Here is a 19,141-nt window from a genome sequence, read left to right as displayed (position 1 = left end):
TTGGTCTTCGTCACTCCATGTAGAGACAAAAGATTTTTTCTGTTTTTCTAGTGTGTTAGCACATTTTGCTGCTATATGACCGAAACCCTGACACTCATGACATTGGATCTTCTCCTTCTTGAGTCTGGACTTTGCTTCACTTGATTCGTCCTGTGTAAACCTCAAACCCCTTCCTGCTGATTCTGTTTTCATCTGAAAATTACGATCACCTTTCTGTGGATTAGGAGAGGAATAATCTCTGAATTTAGTTTTGTTGAACTTCTTGTACAGTCTTCCCATGTTCTTAGTCAGGAGAGCCATTTGCTTGTGAATCGACTGTTCTTCCGCTGTGTGCGCAGGTATTGTGTCCACACCTGACTTGAACGCCACGGATTTTGTCTTAGGCTTGTCTCTGTTCCGCATGTCCATCATCATTTCATGGGTTCTGAGTTTACCCATCAGATCATCAAAGCCCAGCTTCTCAAATTCAGTAGACTCGCTGATTGCATCTATCTTTGAGTTGAATTTTTCAGGAAGTGAGATCATCACTTTTCTAACCAGCTTCGACTCAGGAATTACCTCGCCAAGAGCAGAGGATTTCATTAGCTATGTATCGAATATTCTTTTCAAATTCAGCAATAGATTCATCATCTTTCATAGTAAGAGATTCAAACCTGTTAGAGATGATGTGCAGTTTGGATTGCCTCACTGAACGGGATCCTTCGTAGGTGAGCTGGAGAGCATCCCATGCTTCTTTTGCAGTTTCAAGATTTTGGATAATCTTGTATACACTGGGACGGAGTGCACATTGAATAATACTTACTGCTTTACTGTTTGCGGTGCAGAGAGCTATTTCAGCAGTACTCCACTGATCTTCATCCTTTATAGTTTCTTTATCATCTGCGATCGCAGTGGGTGGTGTCCACCGTACCTGTGTGGCGCGCCAGATTGCCTCATCTTGACTCTTAAGGTACCACTTCATCCTGACTTTCCAGTAGTCATAGTTAATATCGGTTAACAACGGAGGCCGTGTGGTTGAGCCACCTTCTTCTATTTTATCTTTCATGGTCAGTATCTTCAAGATCTTTTCTCGAGAAGCTTTCTCGAGCCCCGCTCTGATACCACTTGAAAGTGATACTGACTGTAATCACAGGTTAAAAGTGTGCTCGCAGGAGCCTGTTAGTGCAGTGATAAAAACACAGTGCAGAAAAGTAAAGACACACGCGATATGATTACGCAGTTCGGTTTCCCTACATCTGCGGGGCCTAGCCCAGAGGTACAAACAGGATTCCACTATCAATGTAACAACAGGACAGTACACGGGTTACAACTCGCTCATATATAACCTACTTCCTATTTTACTAAGTGTACTCTTTGTTTATACCTCCACTGCCTACACTTGCCTAGTCTAGGACTTACACGATGTGCCTTACCAATACGGGTAAGGGCTTCTTGCAATCCTCTCTCAGATTACAAGTGCTACAACAATGCACTGTGATAACAACTCTCAAAGTTTATAAGTGCTCTCGTTTAAGTACAATGAAGAAGGTGAAGAAATTCTTCTCTCAGTGCTTAGTTGATTCGTCTCTTCGTCTTCTTTATATAGTCTTCAGGCCGAATCAAAACAGGAATAAATCTTCAGCAATCACCTTCACGAGATTCCTCAAAACGGAATCAAATCAACTTGGCAAATGGTTGACTTCTCTTTTAGTAACTTGTTTCCTATTTCAAAACGGAAACAAAGTAATACTCCATTCAAATCATTCTTCAACCAAAACGGAACCAAATCAGCCAAGATAAATAATATAACTAGTTTCCCAAACGGACTGTATGAGGATCGGATCATATCTGATGAATTAATGAGGTTTGACAAAACTGCCAATTTAATCGAAACTGCTCCAGACCTGTGTCAGCAGATACCGTGACCACAGGTGAAGTACTCTAGCAGTTTGCAGCAACAAATATATATTTTCACTTGGATTTGAGTTATTAGCTGAGAGAATATGGATAAAATTTATAGAGCCAACAGCAGGTCGGCTCCAACCACCCCCCTCCTCTATTGGTGTTTTAGGTTTTCTTTTAGTTGGTCCCAAATTGGACCTAAGTCTTCTTGGGACTAATTTTTTGGCCTTGCTAATTGGTTCTAAGTTGGCTTTGGTGGCATTAGTTGTTTGTCGCTTCCTTAATTTAGTGAATTTTGTTTCGGTTTCGTGTTTTTAGCTAATATCCGATGAAAATCGAGTCGACCTAGGTGTATCGTCTGTGATAGTGTCTATATTGATATTTACTAATTTCACGACCTCAATTTTCTCCTAAATTTCGGTTTAATTATCTTGGGCTAACACTTTGTTGTTTAAGGATCGTCGTCTGTGACAATATCAACTAGATAGATATGTTTGCGACAATTTGTAGCCATGGTTTTTTGTCCTTGACAAGAAGTTTTAGTCCAAAATCTTTGTATGTTTTTCATATTTTTCGACAACAATTAGGATCCCTCCCCGAAACTTCATGTATAATTATCGAAATTCGACCTCTGTAATCTCTTTTTATTAATGAAATAAAATACTTCTATATAAAAAAAATTGAGTCAATTAGTGTTGTTTGTCTCTCCTTAAAATCATTTTATATTTTCTTATTAGAAGCATCCCTTGAACTTGTTTCAATAGTTAAATTTGTAATAGACTTTAATAAATAATTATTTTTTATTATTACAAATCAGTGGGCCCGTCCGTTAGGGGTAAAGTCCGTACCTTTAAAAATTAATAATTTAAATATATATCATATAAAAAATTATATAATAATTATTCGTATTAACCATTATTAAATCTATGTCAAATATTATATAAAAGATAATTATTTTAAATCTATATCAATTATAATTATTTTGATTTTATTTCAAAATCTATAGTCCGTAGAATTAATTTTTTTTTTCAAAAATAATAACCATAGCAAAAAATAAAAGTTACATATCAAGATTTGATTTCATAATAAAAATTTATAATTGCATCTAATCAATTTAGTTGTTCTTATAACTTGAAATAAAAGATTTGTCCATTTTAATTAAGAATAAAAAAATAGCACACTTTTATTAGGAATAATAGATTAATAAAAAATTAGAAAAAATAATATATATTATACTTTGATTGGGAATAATTTTTTGAATAATATGCCCGTTTGAATAGAAAAAAATTGTGTCTTTTTAAATTAGGAATAGAAAAAAATATAATAAATTTTAATTAAAAAAATATTAATTGTTTGAAAAATAAGATATGTCCATTTTAATTAAGAATAAGAAAAAATATAACGAATTTTATTAGGAATAATAGTTTAATAAAGAATTAGAAAAAATAATATATATTATGATTTGATTAGAAATAATTTTTTTAATAATATGCTCGTTTGAATAGGAAAAAAGAAGACGTGCCCGTTTTTAATTAGGAATAGAAAAAAAAGAATGTAATGAATTTTAATTAGAAAAAATTATTTAATAAGAAAATTAGAAGAAAAAAAATATAGTGTATTATAATTTTATTAGGAATAATATTTTAAATAATAGATAGGAAATTGATTAGGAATAAAATTATTATATTAAAAATAATTAATTGGTAGAATTTTATTAGGAATCATTATGTTTTTTATTGTGCTTTGATTTTCTAATTAGAATAGGAAAAAAATAATATTATTGAATTAAAATTATAACTTGAAACCTAATTAAACTCAAAATTCTAAAATACATGTGCCAAATTACTATTTGTTAAAAAAAATCATGTGTCGAATGTTTGATTTGACAATAAAATTTGCAATTCAATGTATAATTGAACATTGTTGTCTTATTTATTTGGATCAATTTTATCGTTTTGAACTTTTGATGAGCTTACCTATACTCAAGGGCTACATGTCAATTTTTGTAGTGTAATAAAAAGAAAAAGAAAATTATAAGACTCAAACAAATAAAATCCAAACTTAGGTATATAAATAAAATATCAATGACAAGCTCATTTTATTCTGAAGATAAATATTACATCATATATTATCAATTATATATAACTTGATTTTGTTGAGGTTACTTATTCTCCAAATCGTGCGAATCATGGAAAATTGGTCTCGGTTAGCATGAAATGGAAGCAACAGAGGATTGGAAAAAGAGTTAAGGTGCAAGCACGTAATAAGATCAAGAAAGTATGGAATTTGATTCAAACTATGATGAGGTGCTCATACTGGAAATGTAAAGACAAGGAAGCAACAATTGGAAGTTTCATTCAGTTTTCTTTCATCTCAAAACTGGTGCACTGGTTCTTAATGATTTGATTCTGCTGCTGCGTTTTTTTGCTCTCTTAGAGGTGGTTTTTCTGCAAAAATGTTGCTGGGCACATGGCTTGCTTCTTACTCCCAGACGATTTTGGTATTCATTTATCATTGTAATTGACATAGGTCCTTTTCATTTCACTTCATTTCTCATTGTTATCTTTCGCTATTGCTTCTACTTTTCATTGTTTCCGAGGCTTGTCCTCTGTCTGTACTCTTTTTAAACTCTTTATCAAAAAAAAAAGGTGAAGAAACTGATCACAGGAAAGAAAAAGGAAGCGAAACTGGTGAATCAAAGTGGAAGTGGTGTGAGCAAAGAAGGATCAAAGAAGGAAAGAAAGATAAAGGACCAGTTTAGAGAAGGTATGAAAGATAGAGGAAGCTCCCATTTAAGCTCTCATTTTGTATCCTGCCCTTTTTAATTAATGAGAATAGAGCAAAAAGCAACTCATGCAAAGTTCATTAAGTTTCTTACTTTCATGTGTTGATTTTCTCTTCAGTTTTTCTTCATGAGTATTTCTTAGACTTGCATGCTTTTGATTCTATTGCTAGTTTCAGAATTCAGAACAAGTTTAGTGTAATGCAATCTGTGAAATTAGTTTTCTGCTGCTGTCATTTCTCAAAGTTTGTCCTTTTGCTCTGTGTTTTGGTTCTATCTATGTATATTGTGAAGCTAGGAGTTGTAAATTATAAGACTCAAACCTAAAATTTAGTTTCCATGAAACATGAGGAGGTTTTCATTAGAATATGGAAACCATGATCAGGGAGGTTTTTGGAAATTTACCCGAAATAAAATTACTGTATGACATACAGTACATGTGAAGTTGAAGCTTGTGTAACTCAATAGACATCAATAGCACTACAATAACAATACAACTCGAGTAAAAATTATTACCCCGGTAACAATCACAAGCACTACGACTAACAATAGAAATCAATAAATTAATAACACTACAATATGTGGCTGGTTCAGGGTTCAGGGCATATAATGTTACCGAGTTGTAGATTTGTTCAGAAATCTTGATAACGAGTTGTAAGGCTTATTCAAATCTGACAGAGTTGTGGCCTTGTTAACCTCATAGTGACTGTAGGCTTATTCCAAGCTAACCGAGTTGTAGGTTTCGAGTTGTAGCCTTGTTCATCGATTTCGGCTTCTATTTCTGTTCCGAGTTGTAGGCTTGTAATTGCAAAAAATTATATTTAAATTTAAGGGGTCCCTAAACTTTCTTTAGGCTTTCAACTGGCTCCCGTAACTATAGTTTCATCCACCTTGACCTCTTAAACTTTGACAATTCCTCCACAGACCATTAGAACCTCCACAATCCCACCAATCTCTCCCTTACATCCAACTACCAGCAAACCAATCGTTATAAATTACCATATCTTTCTCTATTTTCAAATTCAAATGGACTCGTTCGTTCATTTTACTTCTATTTATTAATTTTCTTTGTGGATGTCAAAGTAAAAACAGCGACAGAATGATAAAGCAACTACAACCTAGGATCATCGCATCAAGTTCTTGTTCTCGTTTGGCTGAAAACAAGATGATTTCTTTTTTCTGCAGAATGAGCCATTGAAATGTTCACCACTAAGTGTTGGAACAAACTGCTTGAGATGTCCTACTGTGCTACTAGAACCTATCCACACAGGTCTACAGCAGTTTGATTTGGGTTGGCTATTTTTGTCAAACCCGTGAAACCCATTAGGCCCAGAAGTATTGAAGAAGAAACCTTATTATGATTTGATTTGATTTAAGTATGGATTTCCTAATTCATAAAGGAGACTTATTTAATTCCTAAACTAAAAAGGAATTAAATTAAAAGGAGGATTCTTATGCTGCCAATACAATTCCTATTCAGTAAAGGAAAAGGGAATTGTTCTTCTATTCAGTAAAGGAGTCAATACAATTCTTATTCTACAAAGATTGACTTCCGTCTTAATGAAGGAGAAGAAGACTTATTCCGATTAGGAATGTGATTGTCGTTTTGGTGAAAGTGATTCTGTTTTGGTTAAGGAGTCTTATACATAACAGGTTTGCATTCAGTATAAAAGGCAGAAGACTTGTCTAGCAGAAGCATCCTTTCACGCTTCTTAATCAGAGTTAAGAAGATCACTTAGTAGCTAGAGAGAGTTGCGAGCATAGTGGAGTGTTAGGTCTGCGTATATCTGAAAGAGGGTTGCGTAAAGTCCTCACCCGTTTGGTGCAGGCATCATTGTAAGTCCTAATAGTTGATTAGGCCGTTTAGGTAAACAAGGAGTACACTTAGGAAAATAAGAAGTAGGTTATAGATGAGCGAGTTGTAACCCAAGTACTGTCTTATTGTTTCAAGTATAGTGGAATGATGTTTACCTCTGGGCTAGGCCCGCAGAGTAGGGAAACCGAACTGCGTTAACAATTTCTTGTGTTATTTACTTTACTGTACTGTTTTATTAATCTGTGCTAACTTGCTCCTGTTAGCACAGTCGCAATAATCTGTCATATTAGGTCGGAATACACTCTCAAGTGGTATCAGAGCGGGCTCAAGGAAGCTCCTTGAGGAAAGATCTTGCACTTTCTGACCATGGATGACAAAATTGAAGAAGGTGGTTCAACTTCTCGTCCTCCTCTACTGACGGACTCAAATTATGACTATTGGAAGAATAGAATGAAATGGTACCTGAAAGGCCAAGATGAACCTATCTGGCGTGCTACCCAGGTAAAATGGACACCTCCTACCGTCACCGTTGATGGTGTTGAAGACATCAAAAGCGAGGATCAATGGACTGCAGCTGAACATGCACTCTGCACCGCAAACAGCAAAGCCGTTGGCATCATTCAATGTGCCATACGACCCAGTGTGTTCAAAATAATTCAAAATTTTGAAACCGCCAAAAGAATCATGGGATGCACTGCAGCTTACATATGAAGGAACAAAATCAGTCCGAAACTCCAAGCTTCATCTACTCTCTACCAGGTTTGAATCTCTTACTATGAAAGACGATGAAACAATTGCTGATTTTGAAAAGAACCTTCGATATATTGCTAATGAATCTGCTGCTCTTGGCGAGGTAATTTCGGAGTCTAAACTTGTGAGAAAGGTGCTGATTTCTCTACCCGAAAAGTTTAGCTCAAAGATGGAGGCAATCAGCGAATCCACTGAGTTCGAGAACTTACGTCTTGATGACCTCATGGGGAAACTCGGAACTCATGAAATGACCTTAGCCATGCGGAACCGGGACAAGACAAAATCCAAATCTATCGCCTTCAAAACTGATGTGGAAGTCTCACCTGTTAGCACAGGCGATCAAGAACTCCGCGAGCAGGTAGCACTCTTAACAAAGAATATGGGAAAGTTGTACAGAAGGTTCAACAGAACCAAAATCAATGATTACACTTCACCTAACCAGAAGAGTAATCGGAGTTTCCAAAAGAAGACTGAATCCGGAGGAGGAAACCAAAGGTTCTCCAGGGGTGAGACCAGTAGAGGAAAGATCAGTAGAATAGAGAAAGAAAGAATTCAGTGCCATGAATGTCAAGGTTTTGGTCACATTGCTGCCAAATGTGCCAACACAATCGAAAGACAGAAAAGATCATTTTTCTCCACATGGAGTGATAAGGAGACATCTGAAGATAATTCTGAAATCAGTGATGATGGAAATGAAGATGAAAATCCTGCCTGCAAAGCTCTTACTGCACATACTACTGTGAGCACATCCCAAAACTCAGTGCACACAAAATCTACTGTTAAGATAGTATCTAGTCCGAGCACTGATGAAGACTCTGAAAGTGATGATGATAGAGATATACAAGAAACTTTCAAAGATCTGCTCGACCAGATGAGTGATGCCTTACGAATAAATCAACAACTGTCGGAAGAAGTTCAGCAACCGAAAGAAGAAAGGAAGGATTTTGACAAGATACTCGGAAAATATGAATCCGAGGTTGAACGACTGAAATCTGAACTGTCAGAATCAGATAAGAAGCTGGAAGAAGCCAACTGTGAAATTGAAAAACTAACCAGAGTGACTCCCAAGAACGATACGGTTGGAGTTGGCCATAGTTCCTCAAAAACAGGAAAAGAGAACAGATCACGACGCAAGAACAGAGGAAGAAGAATCGTCTGTCACTACTGTAACAAGCCAGGACACATACGCCCTAGATGTTATGATCTTCAGAATGACATTCGCAATCTTATTGGCACTAGACAAAGAAGACAGCCAAGAACAAAAGTAGACATTGTCAACCACACTCAACGGCGAATTTGGGTGAAGAAACAAGATCTGAAGTGTCTGATGAGTAAAATCTCGTCAAAGAAGATGATTGATTGGCATTTTGATAGTGGCTGTTCTCAGCACATGACAGGAGACAAAAAGATTCTTAAAGAAGTTTACCTATCAACGTCAAGGAAGTGTCATTTATGGAGATGGTAATTCTAATGCTATAATCGGTGAAGGGAGTCTACCAGTTTCATCGAACTCGAAGATCAAACATGTTCTCCTAGTAAAAGGGCTAAAGCACAATCTAATCAGTATAGGACAAATGTGTGATGAAGGCTGTGAAATAAACTTCAACAGATACGGATGCAAAGTGATGAATGAAACAGGGAAGATTGTCATGACTGGATCGAGGCAGACAAACAACACATATACACTGGATGATGATATAAAATGCCTAAAAACTAGCACAGAGAATCTGACGATGTGGCACAAGAAGCTTGGCCATGCTGGCTTCAGAAACTTAGTCGATCTGTCGAAGACTGGTGCTGTGAAAGGTCTACCTGTGCTCATATATGATCCTGACATTGTGTGTGGAGACTGCCAAGTTGGCAAACAAACAAAGGTCAGGCATCCGACCGTACCATACATAACCACTACAAGACCTCTGGAACTTTTACATATTGACTTGATGGGACCTATGCAAACACCGAGTCTGGGAGGTAAGTCTTATGCGTTTGTGTGTATTGATGATTTTTCGAGATATACTTGGATGGATTTTCTTAAAGAAAAGTCTGATGCACCTGATGTTATCTTAAAATTGTGTACCAAGTTAAACAATGACAGAAAACATACCACTGGAACAATCACCAGGATAAGGAGTGATCACGGTAAGGAATTTAAGAATTCTGTTGTAACTACTTTCTGTGAAAACAGTGGGATAGCCCATGAATTTTCAGCACCTATCACTCCCCAACAGAATGGGATAGTCGAAAGGAAGAATAGATCTATTACTGAAATGGCGCGTACCATGATCCATGCTAAGAAGTTGAGCTACAAACTATGGAGAGAAGCCATGTCAACAGCTTGCTACATAATCAATCGAGTATACCTTCGACCACACACTAAGGAGACTCCATATGAAATTTGGAGAAACAAAAAACCTTCCATAAAGTATTTTCATGAGTTCGGATGTACCTGCTACGTGTTAAATGATAGAGAGCCTACACGGAAACTTGACGCCAAAAGTGACAGGGGAGTATTTGTCGGATATTCAGTGAATAGTAGAGCCTATAGAATTTTTCTCGATAAATCTCATACGATCATAGAATCACTAAATGTTGTATTTGATGACATGTAGGATGAAATAAAATCTAAAGAGGATGACATGCCTGTGGTAAATCGACCTCGGACTAATGAGAACACACCTAGTGTGGAAGCATTAGAACCTGAGGGTGTTGGCAGAGGTGAAGACGCACCTAGTGTGGAGGCATCTCCTGTTAGCACAGATACCAGGAACAGTCAAGAAACTATGCCTGCTGTCACAAATCATAACAAGTATCCTTCCATACGAGTTCAACGAAATCATTCAACAGAAGACATCATGGGAGATATCTCAGAAAGAAAAACACGAGGAGCAAGAAGAAACTACAGGGATATGATCAATTATGTGGCCTATACGTCAAAGATTGAGCCAAATAAAGTTGATGAAGCCTTAACAGACGAGCACTGGATATTGGCTATGCAAGAAGAATTACATCAGTTTGAGCGAAATAAAGTATGGCAGCTTGTACCTCGACCCGAGCACTGCAATATAATCGGCACAAAGTGGATTTTTAAAAATAAAACTGATGAACAAGGGAACATCACGAGAAATAAAGCTCGACTAGTTGCACAGGGCTATACACAAGTAGAAGGGGTAGATTTTGATGAGACATTTGCTCCGGTAGCCCGGCTTGAATCTATTCGACTACTCATAGCTGTGGCGGCATATGGTAATATCACTCTTTACCAAATGGACGTCAAAAGTGCGTTTTTAAATGGATACTTGAATGAAGAAGTGCACGTCGAGCAGCCAAAAGATTTCACAGATCCCACATATCCAGATTCAGTATATAAACTGACCAAAGCTTTGTACGGGTTAAAGCAAGCTCCCCGGGCGTGGTATGAACGATTGACAATGTACTTGTGCCAACAGGGCTATCGTAGAGGTGGAGTTGATAAAACTCTGTTTCTCAAATCCACAGGGGGAGAATTGACAATAGCCCAGATATATGTGGATGATATCATCTTCGGCTTAACCAGTGAAAAGGAGAGAAAGAAATTTGTCCACAGTATGGCAAATGAATTTGAAATGAGCATGGTTGGAGAATTGAGTTATTTTCTGGGATTTCAAATCAAGCAGCGTACAGATGGTACATCAATTATCCAGGAAAAATATGCCAAGAACTTGGTCAAAAAGTTTGGCTTGGAATCTTCCAAACCCATGCGCACTCCAATGGGAACAAATGAGCAGTTGTCAAAAGATGCCGAAGGAGAAGATGCAGACCCGACACTGTATAGGAGCATGATTGGGAGCCTGTTATATCTATGTGCCAGCAGACCAGACTTGAGTTACAGTGTAGGAGTATGCGCGAGATATCAAGCCAATCCGAAGCAAACACATGTGAAAGCAGTGAAAAGAATTGTGCGATATGTGGCAGGAACCACATGCTTAGGACTCTGGTATACAAAGGACACAAACGGAATACTAGCTGGATACAGCGATGCAGACATGGCAGGATGTGTCGACGACAGAAGAAGTACATCGGGGGGGTGCTTCTATCTTGGAAGCAATCTAGTATCCTGGTTCAGTAAGAAGCAGAACTCAGTGTCCCTATCTATCGCTGAGGCAGAATATATCTCGGCCAGCAGTTGCTGTGCCCAGTTGCTCTAGATGAAACAAATGATGGAAGAATATGGACTAGAGCAAGGTGTGTTGATAATATACTGTGACAACACCAGTGCTATAAGCATATCAAAGAATCCTGTGCACCACTCTAAAACAAAGCACATTTAAGTACGTCACCACTTTATCCAAGAACTTGTAGAAGAAAAGAAAGTGGCTTTGGAGTACATCTCAACGGAAAACAATTGGCAGATATCTTTACAAAAAGTTTAGATGCCAATCGATTTGAGTTCTTAAGAGGAGCTCTTGGTCTTTGCTCCATGACGTAAATCACAAGATAAGTGCTTTCCTTGTATATACCATTTATTTTTTATGTTTTTCTTTTATCAAAAACGAAGAAAGAAAAAAAAAAGAATATAACATGTATAATCCGGTGCTTTACGGGATACATTTGAAGACTCAGGCTAAAAGCCCAAAGATAACTTACTCGAAGAAAAAATATGGGCCTGACTCTATGATAAGAAGTCTGATGAAGAAAAATTGGGCCAAATACTTTGAGCCCATTCGGAACAGAAAATTCAGCATATTGGGCCAACCAATCAGATCAGCCCATGGGAAGTACTTTCAGTAATCCGCAAGACAGACAATCTTCCCACACAATTTCAAAATTACACAAAAGAGGGAAGCTACAGAGTTATTGCAAAACACAATCTCTGCAAAAACTCTTCTTTTCTCTCAAGGTTTCAACACACGAATCTCCAAGAACCCCAAAAAAAAAATCGAAATCGTGCACAATGGCGAAAACAAGAGGAGGAAGAAGAAGCGGCGTGAGACGTTCATCACGTATCCCGCTCAGAACGACTAAAGCACAGTCAAGCTCCTCCCAACCAATTGAAATCTCGTCGTCAGAATCATCACCAACACCTCCACGCCGGGCATATATGCGAGGTATTACTCGGATGAGGACAGTGACTCATCCCTGGAAGTAATAAATCCAGAGACCGCCATCATTGTCCACCCAAAATTTCAAGTAAGTGATTCTTTGCCTCCTGCGGGTAGAGTCAGATCTGTAATCACTAATGTTGTAGAAATTGAGGAGTCAGAAAAATCGACGGGCTCTGAGGATAAGTCCGATGTTGGAAAAGGCACATCTGTGCCCACTGTTGGTGTCTGCTCTTCTCACGCAGAGGGCGGTCAAGATATGGATGCTGAAGATGCTGCGCTTACAGAACCTGCGGCAGAGGATGAGGAAGCCGAAGGTCCTGCTAACACAGGGGACCAAGAAAATACTGTCACAGGGAACATTCTAGCTGAGGGGGAGATCCCAAGTGAGGGTACACCTCATGCTGAGGGGGAGTCTGATGCTGCCATGAATGCAGCCTCTGAGGAAGAAGTCCAGGCTGTTGTGCCTAAGGATGCACATGGGGAAACTCCTGTGCACACAGGGCAGAGGAAGAATCAGAAAAGAAAAAGGACGGTACGAAAGTCAACCAGGGAAATTCCAGGTCCAAATTCACAATCTGAAGAAGATGAATCAGCGGTGCCTACAAGTGTAGGACCTTTCGTAAATGAAGTGGCCAGGGCACATTGGCCATTTGCTTGCAGTAAAAAGATCATTGCAGAAAAAGTACTGGACAGTATCCAGGCTGATGAGTTCCACCTGAAAGAACTCCTTATTGAAGAACATCCGTGGGCCAGTACTACAAGAAACACTCAATATGTGAAAAAAGTAGTGCGAGAATTCTACTGCAATCTGCCTAAAGATATAGACCAACTGGAGTCACCGAATTATCAAAAGGTCTATGTAAGAGGTAAGTTCTACTATCTCTCGCCCCTTCTCTTGGCAGATATATTCAAATGCTGGAACCCAGAAGAAGCGTGCACAGAAACTGTCGATCAAATTGCGATAGAACTCACTGGGGGTCGAAAACGGACCTGGTATGGGGGAGGAGCTGCCCTAAAGCCTGCTGAACTCACAACATTTTATTCGGCACTGCATAAAGTAGCCATGGCAAACTGGCTGTCGGGTAGTCACACAAACACCGTCAGTCAGAAACTTGGCATACTGTTGTTCAAAGTAGGCACTCGTATTGGATTCAATCTAGCTGAAGTTGCCTATGAAAGGATTGTCTACTTCGCCGGTCAGTCAAAGAAACTCGGCAATTATGTTTATCCAGCTGCCATTTTTGCTCTCCTGGTTAATCAAGGGCTGGCTGTGGACGAGAACGAAGAATTCACTCAGCCTGAGGGTTTCCAGCTCACGGCCAGGCTGGTTCATGGACCAAGGGTTGTTGACCTTGCCGAAGATGATGAAGACGCACCTGCTGAGTATCCTGAACCAGTTGCTGAACCAGAACCGTTGTCACCTGATACTCTCATTCTGGCTAAAGACATGATCAGGTTCTTAAGGAGGCAGGAGTACAGGCTTAGAAAGCAGAGGGAGCTGTTAGAAGCGCGCGTGGCTCCACGCAACAACTAAGGGGGGAGGCCTTCCACTTAATGGGCCCTATGAGCCGTGTGTGAACAAAGTTTTTTTTAAGACTTCATTTGGATATTTTGGCCTGTAATAACTTTGGATATTTTTGCTATGACTTGCTCAGTTTCCCGTAATTGCTAGCTTCCTTTCTCTTACACATTGCTTTGGCACTTATTGCCAAAAAGGGGGAGATATTTTTTGTGCGTGAGGAAATGCTCGTGATGGAAAGCTTGTTGAGTGTCACGCACGGTTTTGCCAAAAATGCCAAAGGGGGAGATTGTTGGAACAAACTGCCTGAGATGTCCTACTGTGCTACTAGAACCTGTCCACACAGGTCTACAGCAGTTTGATTTGGGTTGGCTATTTTTGTCAAATCCGTGAAACCCATTAGGCCCAGAAGTATTGAAGAAGAAACCTTATTATGATTTGATTTGATTTAACTATGGATTTCCTAATTCATAAAGGAGACTTATTTAATTCCTAAACTAAAAAGGAATTAAATTAAAAGGAGGATTCTTATGCTGTCAATACAATTCCTATTCAGTAAAGGAAAAGGGAATTGTTCTTCTATTCAGTAAAGGAGTCAATACAATTCCTATTCTACAAAGATTGACTTCCGTCTTAATGAAGGAGAAGAAGACTTATTCCGATTAGGAATGTGATTGTCGTTTTGGTGAAAGTGATTATGTTTTGGTTATGGAGTCTTATACATAACAGGTTTGCATTCAGTATAAAAGGCAGAAGACTTGTCTAGCAGAAGCATCCTTTCACGCTTCTTAATCAGAGTTAAGAAGATCACTTAGTAGCTAGAGAGAGTTGCGAACATAGTGGAGTGTTAGGTCTGCGTATATCTGAAAGAGGGTTGCGTAAAGTCCTCACCCGTTTGGTGCAGGCATCATTGTAAGTCCTAATAGTTGATTAGGCCGTTTAGGTAAACAAGGAGTACACTTAGGAAAATAAGAAGTAGGTTATAGATGAGCGAGTTGTAACCCAAGTATTGTCTTATTGTTTCAAGTATAGTGGAATGTTGTTTACCTCTGGGCTAGGCCCCGCAGAGTAGGAAAACCGAACTGCGTTAACAATTTCTTGTGTTATTTACTTTACTGTACTGTTTTATTAATCTGTGCTAACTTGCTCCTGTTAGCACAGTCGCAATAATCTGTCATATTAGGTCGGAATACATTCTCAGTAAGTATTTTTTATTGGTCCATTTGTATATAGGATATTGATAGAATACATTTAGATTAGGGGATGAAATGAAAGGAACGTGTTTAAGAGCCATTGTGCTCATATATGAACAATTTTAAGCTGCCATTTGAAGCCAAGAAAATCAATACTATTTCCCCTTCGATATTCAAGTTGTTTCAAATTATTTTCCCATCACTTAGAAAAGTTTGCATTTTTATAATTTATCCAAAGCTATGATCAATGAAAACCGATTCTTTCTGTTGCATTATACCTTGTGTGAAAACAAAAGTATTATCAACCAAATGCCTAACTAAAATTTGAATTTTGAAACCCCACAAAATGAGAAACCCGAGTGCTAGTGTGCTGCTCTGATTCAAAAACTGTTTTCTTCATTTCTTGACTGCTCTTGACAACTTGACCTTCTACCAATGGCACCCTTCTTGTCTTGTCTGTTCAAGACAGTCAATGATATAGTTGCTTTGTAGGACAACAACAGCTACTTTCCTGATTTTGTGCAGATGAGAAAAGAGTACATCAACAAAAGAGATGGATAATAGAATATGGAGAAGCAGTAAAATAATAATAATAATAATAATAATAATAATAATAATAAATTAAATACACAAACAATAATGTCGATTATTAAAATTCATGTAAATGATGTTAAATTATAATGATGATAAAAATAAATAAGTAATGAAGAACGTTATAAAACAAGATTATTGAGTTGTACGATTGTTACATATGAAAGGCCTATAAAAGAGTAGAAGCATTGAGACAAAATAAATAAAGAGAATGGAGCATTCGTTAATAGAAAAATTAAATATAAGTTGAGATGATTGGATAATAAAGGTGAGGATTGAACGCATGTGGGATACAACTACACGCCTGCGATACCGGACGATATCCGACCTCGGCTCGACAAGCCCGATGATTTCTAACATAATTCTCAGTGATTAGAATGTTAGATATTTTGCCTTTAGTGGTTCTAAGTATTATAATCATCTAAAAAAAATTACACGAATGTTTATAATATATAATAATATGTATAAAAACCGGTATGGATTTACATAACCTCAATATCAAATAACGGGATTGAAAAATAGGCTAGACAATAACTTATTAGACCTCTATTTCAAATTAAATATCAATCGAACGTATATGGAAGCGGTGAACATCATCGTTCATAATCACGTACACCACATAAGAGGTATACATTTGTAAACACGTATATCAACTATAAAGGCTACATTAGGATATACCACCTCCCGCAAAACACCACCACCTGGCACTAATATATACTCTCCCTATATCACATACATATAGTTTTAGATTTCAATTTGTGTATCAAAATACATGACAATTTTTATATTTTAACTTATTTTTACCTATTTTACTCTCATATCAAAACACCAAACCATTTTTTACATATCAACTTCACTACCATCAAACACACACCATCACATTCCATCAAACACATACCACCATAACCGACCACCACTAACCCCCGTTGAGGGGCATTGATTGGCCGCTGCCGCCACCACCATCAATGTATTTCATGTAGTTTAATTATTGTTTAAATATATTATAATTATTTATGTATAGTAGGGTTATTTTAAAAAAAAAATACATTCTCCTTATTTTTTAAAAAGAATTTTAACTGTATGTATTATGATATGGAAGAATGTACCTCTGATAAATTATATTCAAACAGGATGATTGAATTTTTGCAGTAAATTAATAATAATGATGATGATGATGAGTATTGAACATAATATAGTTAATTATCATTATTTTATTTGGAAAAGTTTCCTCATTTTAAACCTTGGAAGAACTTAACTACTCTAGGAATGTTAATATTTGTAAGGTAAAAAAATTAAAACATTGAAAGACTCAAACAAAACAAAAAAACTGATTTAAGTATATAAGTAATATATCAATGAAAAGTTCACTTTATTCCTGAGAAAATTATTACATCATTTCAACTTGATTTTATTACATTGAAAATCAATTCTCATGAATTTATCATAGACTTTCATTTCTCCATGACATGTTTAGCAAGGTTCAATTAGGACATAGGCATTGGCCATTGTTGCATTTAACAGGCCCCGGCAGACAACACAGACCTCTACAATCTGTCCTTACACTTTGATAATTTTGCGTCTGTTTCTAATTTGTTTTGGGTAAGGTTTACACATCTACGATGACCATAAAATTTGGAAGGGTTTGGTTTTGGTGGATAATCAAGCAAACAAGTAACTTGTTTAGGTGGCACACATTTTATCTTGATACACTCCGATATTGCGTTACATAGCTCATCAGCGAAGATGTTTGATATCATGTATAAGCCTATATATATCAACTTTAATCAATAGTAATGTCCATAAATTATAAATAATAAATAGATAATTGTATTATTTGGGAGGAAAAAAATGAACTGACCAAAGAAAGCTATGAAAACCAATAGAAGCAACGAATTAGCCATACTTTCTAATTTTTCTCTTCTTCTTCTTTTATGAGAATATATATTCTCACTTTGATTTGAATTATTAGTTGAGAGAATATGTGTAGTATTTATAGAGTCAAATTATCGGAGAAAAGTCTATCCAACTCTTTTAGGATTGATCACATAATATTTATTTACAAAATGTGGAATGTAATCTGATAATCTATACCATTTAAAAAAAATTATTTGATTCTTTCTAATCAAATATGATTTGGTTTGATCACAAATATATTTTGATTTTTCCTTTTTTTTTTTAAAAAAAAAAATGAAATAGGATAATTATGCTGATTTTTTTTGAAGAATAATTATGCTGATTTCACATAATGCAATTCTCCTTAATGAATCATGATGGGTTTCCCAGACAAGCTTTTAGCAAACATTTGTAATATCTGTTCTGTGAAAGGTGTCACATGTGAAGTGTCGTTAATTCCATTTCCAGCTATCTCGAGTTTACAAGAGGACCCAAATTGCCTCCATCACGGGATCTGTCCATTCTGCATTTTCTCTCTATTAAATTCCATTGCCAAAAACTTGTGAACCTTAAATCGTTTGTAAATAAATTGGAGAACTTTTAAAAGTATTTTTTGAGAAAATTCAGGGAAAAAAAACAAGAGTAGACTAGACTTTTTTTTTTCTTTGCCAATTAGTTAAAAAATGTATTAGATCAAGAAAAGTATAAAACTTAAAATAAAACTATCAAAATTATGAGTGCAACAAAATGACCAATGACATCCGACTTTTCGGTTTCGGTTCGATCGGATCGGATGGTTTATGCTCGCCCTTTGAATCAAGCAGTGAGAAAGCGGATGATAGTAAAGCGTGTAGATAGAGTAGAGACAATATTATTATCAGTACATAGTGGAGTAGCTGTGGTGCATAGCACATGGTTGTGAGTGGGAATTATGGCAAAATAACTGAAGAAAATGGTAAAAACAAGAGGCATACAGTTGAAAACAAGATGACAAAATAAATGGGGAAAAAATTATTCACGGGTTTAGTATTATTCCCACTAGCAAACATCTACATCAAAACAAAACATTTCCCAAATAAGTTTCCCCAACTAGAACTTCTTCTCCTTACTATCTATTCTATCTTCAAGCCTGTAAATATAACTAGATGTCTAAACTTTTGTCAACTTGCATTTTTCCTCTAAACTTCTAAAGTTTTCAGTTTGCTACCTGAAATTTGAAATCGTAAACATATGTTTGTGTATATGTCGTAAGGAAATCCAACGGGGCTTTGCAGTGAAGATTTTATATGATACATTGTTAAAGCATGCATTCATATGCTTTGTGATTTCAGTATTAGGTAGTAAATTGAAAAGGTTAAGAGTACAGGCGTCAATTTATAAAGTTTACTAAAATTTAGATACCTTTGATGATATTATCCCAATTCAGTATGTAGAAAAGGCTATATTAAGATTGTTTGCTAGCTTGAATGTTATTGGTCTGTTTCATTAACTATAAAATTCATTATAATGTCGTCTTGTTTGGGTTTTGGGTTCAAACCTTCTTCGTCTTCTTTTTCTTCTTCTTTGCTATTATTAATCTGTTTGGGGTACTTGAAGGAGCAAATACAGTAGCAAGCAACATTTCTAAAGTGGAAG

General features: G+C 36.7%; 1 protein-coding gene across 1 annotated transcript; it reads right to left on the bottom strand.

Moving 5' to 3' along the window:
* Positions 1-547: 547 nt before the first annotated feature.
* On the bottom strand, positions 548-1,045 carry LOC139882312 (uncharacterized). Its single transcript, XM_071866662.1, has one exon. The coding sequence runs from the start codon at positions 1,043-1,045 to the stop codon at positions 548-550; it is 498 nt and encodes a 165-aa protein (XP_071722763.1).
* Positions 1,046-19,141: the final 18,096 nt, after the last annotated feature.

This window comes from Rutidosis leptorrhynchoides, unplaced genomic scaffold (assembly GCF_046630445.1).
Source record: "Rutidosis leptorrhynchoides isolate AG116_Rl617_1_P2 unplaced genomic scaffold, CSIRO_AGI_Rlap_v1 contig257, whole genome shotgun sequence".
NCBI classification, from domain to species: Eukaryota; Viridiplantae; Streptophyta; class Magnoliopsida; order Asterales; family Asteraceae; genus Rutidosis; species Rutidosis leptorrhynchoides.
This window is presented reverse-complemented; position numbering and strand designations above follow the sequence as displayed.

Bases quoted from the DNA above. Each gene is read 5' to 3' on its own strand.
- LOC139882312 (XM_071866662.1), bottom strand. From the start codon at position 1,045: ATGAAAGATAAAATAGAAGAAGGTGGCTCAACCACACGGCCTCCGTTG.